The 3,145-nt window shown below is 31.4% G+C and overlaps 1 protein-coding gene across 1 annotated transcript; it reads left to right on the top strand.

Moving 5' to 3' along the window:
* The first annotated feature begins 718 nt into the window (after positions 1-718).
* Positions 719-2,913, top strand: LOC133782700 (2-alkenal reductase (NADP(+)-dependent)-like). Its single transcript, XM_062222054.1, has 5 exons — positions 719-1,136; positions 1,226-1,412; positions 1,552-1,718; positions 1,811-1,893; positions 2,377-2,913. The coding sequence occupies exons 1-5, from the start codon at positions 900-902 to the stop codon at positions 2,753-2,755; spliced, it is 1,053 nt and encodes a 350-aa protein (XP_062078038.1). The 5' UTR covers positions 719-899; the 3' UTR covers positions 2,756-2,913.
* The last annotated feature ends 232 nt before the right edge of the window (positions 2,914-3,145 follow it).

Here is a 3,145-nt window from a genome sequence, read left to right as displayed (position 1 = left end):
GTCGATAGCCAAGTGTGAACATAGTTACTGTTTGAGAATCCCTATATCTAAGGGATTGGTTGTAATCTGTTATTAAATCCCGAATATCATGGATTTATACGCGTATTATATAATTATATTTATTTATTTGTATGTAATTTGAGATTAGAATAATAACTCCCTGAAATGTGAGGGGATATATTCTGTAAACCAATCTATAAATAGATTGGAGCTATTCATTTGTAGAGGGCGGAGACATTTGTATTGGGGAATACTCTCTTAAATTGCTTTCAAAAAGCTTTGAGAGAATTCCATAGTTGAATAACATCGACTCGTGGACTAGGCAGATTTTAACTGCCGAACCAAGTAAAAATCGTGTCTTTTATTGTTTTTCTTTTCTGGTATTTTGTTTAATTGCTCTTCATTTTTAAGTTGAAAAACGGCGTCAACATATATAATATTAAGTTAGGTTATATAATTTTTTTTAAAATATGGATTTAATTAGAGGAACAATTGTGCATCGCTAGTTTTTTAATGGGTGATTATAGTGTACATGTCACTTTTTCCTTCTTCTCTCATCACCTTTTGCACTTTTGACTTTTCCTTCATATTAAATTTCCTTCCTTAATGATGCTTGCATAATAAATAGTAATTTTAAATAACGATATGCCTATAATGTAGATTTACATCACTTGTTTTTCGTCTTCTCCTCGAATAGTATAAGTTTATTCATTATTTCTATTCATAAATATTTCTGTTATAAAAAATCAGCCTCTTTTCTTCGACTTCTTCAGTTAAATTTTCATTAGGATACTACTTCTTCTCTTCTGTTGTTTTTCGTCTTTAAACTTAATACATAGCTAGATAGGGATATATATTTATATATACACACAGAGACTATACCAAAGGCAACAAAAACAATGGAAGTAATCAACAGATATGTTACAACAAAGACATACATAAAAGGGACTCCGAAAGAGTCAGATTTTGAGATTAAGTCTTCAACAATTGTTCTATCAGCAGAGCCTCTTTCAAACGATGTCGTTTTGAAAAATCTGTACATATCCATTGACCCATACCAGATACACCGCTTCAAGGGTCACACTTCCTCTGATCAGAAGACCTCAAATTCTGTGGTAACCATAGCTCCCGGCGAGGTAACTTAGTTTTCATTTATATGTATATATATAATATTAGTGGGCATGTATATATATACATATAACAAAATGTACATTTACTTGAGCAGGTTATTAGTGCTTATGGGGTGGCCAAAGTTGTGGCTTCAGGGAATCCTATGTATACGAGGGATGACTTAGTTGTGGGAACGACTATATGGGCAGACTATGGTGTGTTAAAAGCATCTGAATACATGTTAAGGAAACTACACCCTAAGGATATGGGGTTTCCATTGTCACACCAAATTGGAGTTTTTGGTGATTTTTCATAACTCATTAGCCATTTTTAATGTTAATAATTATGAATTTAAAGAATACCTAAGTTGAGTAAATTATAGTTGTTTTTGTTATAAGGTTCTTTAAATTGGATTAATTTGTTCAAATGTTTTTGGTTCAGGGTTTAGTGGATTGACAGCATATGCTGGGCTATTTGAAGTGGGAAAGCCTAAGAAGGGTGAGAAAGTGTTTGTCTCAGCAGCTTCTGGGTCAGTAGGCCACTTGGTTGGGCAATATGCCAAACAATATGGTTGCTATGTTGTTGGTTGTGCTGGAAGTAATGAAAAGGTAACTCATTATTAGATTACAAAACAGACATTTTATTAAACAATTTTTCTTTGCTAACTAAAATGTTGTATTATTATATTATTCGGTTATAGGTAGCATTGTTGAAGGAGAAGCTTGGCTTTGATGATGCATTCAACTACAAGGACCAACCTAACTTAAATTCAGCTCTCAAAAAGTAAGACAAACTTGTCGTGAATAAATAAATGCTATCATATTGATGCATAGAAATAGATATATCTACTTCTAATTTAAACATATACATAACAAAACTATGGGGGAAAAGAGTAAAGAAAAAATTGAAGAAAATATTTTCCTAAAAACTTTTAATAGTCTTTAGAATTTTTTTTTCATTCATTATAAGAACCACCGTCCTTGCAATTCCGCCTCTACAATATGGAGTAGGTGGGGACTATTGACAATAGTTCTCTATAGTCGATTTTAACGGTGGTTCTTAATCGTCGTTAAAAATCTGTGAAAATCCCACAAAAGTTGATATTTTTGTTGACATTCATTTCTATAGTTCTTAATAGCAATTAAGAACCACTGGTAAAAGCCATTTGTGAATCAAAATAAGAAAAAATAAATTTTTTTGGAATTTTTTTTCCTTTTTAAATTTAAGTTCCAAATAAAGCACTAATGTTTATATATATAATTTTAGGTACTTCCCAGATGGGATAGATATCTACTTTGACAATGTTGGAGCTCATATGCTAGAAGCAACATTGGCTAACATGAATAGCTTCGGTCGGGTTGTGAGTTGTGGGATGATATCTGAGTACACAGACACCAACAAGCGAGCTGCGCCGAATATGCTTGACATCGTATATAAGAGAATCATGATTCAAGGATTTATGACAACCGATTATTTGACTATCTTTCCAGATTTTCTTTCAGCTACCATGAATCACATTCGCTTAGGAAGTCTTAAGACGCTTGAAGACATCTCAACTGGTTTGGAGAGTATACCACAAGCTTTTGTCGGACTCTTTCACGGTGCCAACGTTGGAAAGAAGATGGTGAAATTGGTTGATGAATGAACGATCTAATGGCTTATTGATTAATAAGATGGAATAGAAATTACATATGGTTTGTTAAACTTTCTTTTTCTTTTTTTTTTTTTGTGAGAAAATAATGTTCGACTACTAATTTTTCAATAATGTGACAAAATAAAATCTGCAAATACATTTAAATTCAATGACACATGTTGTTATCTTGAGCTACATGTATTATATGGTTGATTAGATGACTCACATCAATTTTTCAACTTTCGTTTTTTAAATATATCAACTAAAATCTCACATTTTTTATTTTACCTTAAACTTTGACATTATACCACTCTATATCATTTAAATATTATAATTTTCAATTTATATAACACACATTAACAAAATATAAATAAAATATTATTAAATTTAGTGCTCAAAACA

Source organism: Humulus lupulus, chromosome 6 (genome assembly GCF_963169125.1).
Source record: "Humulus lupulus chromosome 6, drHumLupu1.1, whole genome shotgun sequence".
NCBI lineage: Eukaryota > Viridiplantae > Streptophyta > Magnoliopsida > Rosales > Cannabaceae > Humulus > Humulus lupulus.
Note: the sequence above shows the minus strand (reverse complement) of the source record. Positions and strands in the feature narration are given on the sequence as shown.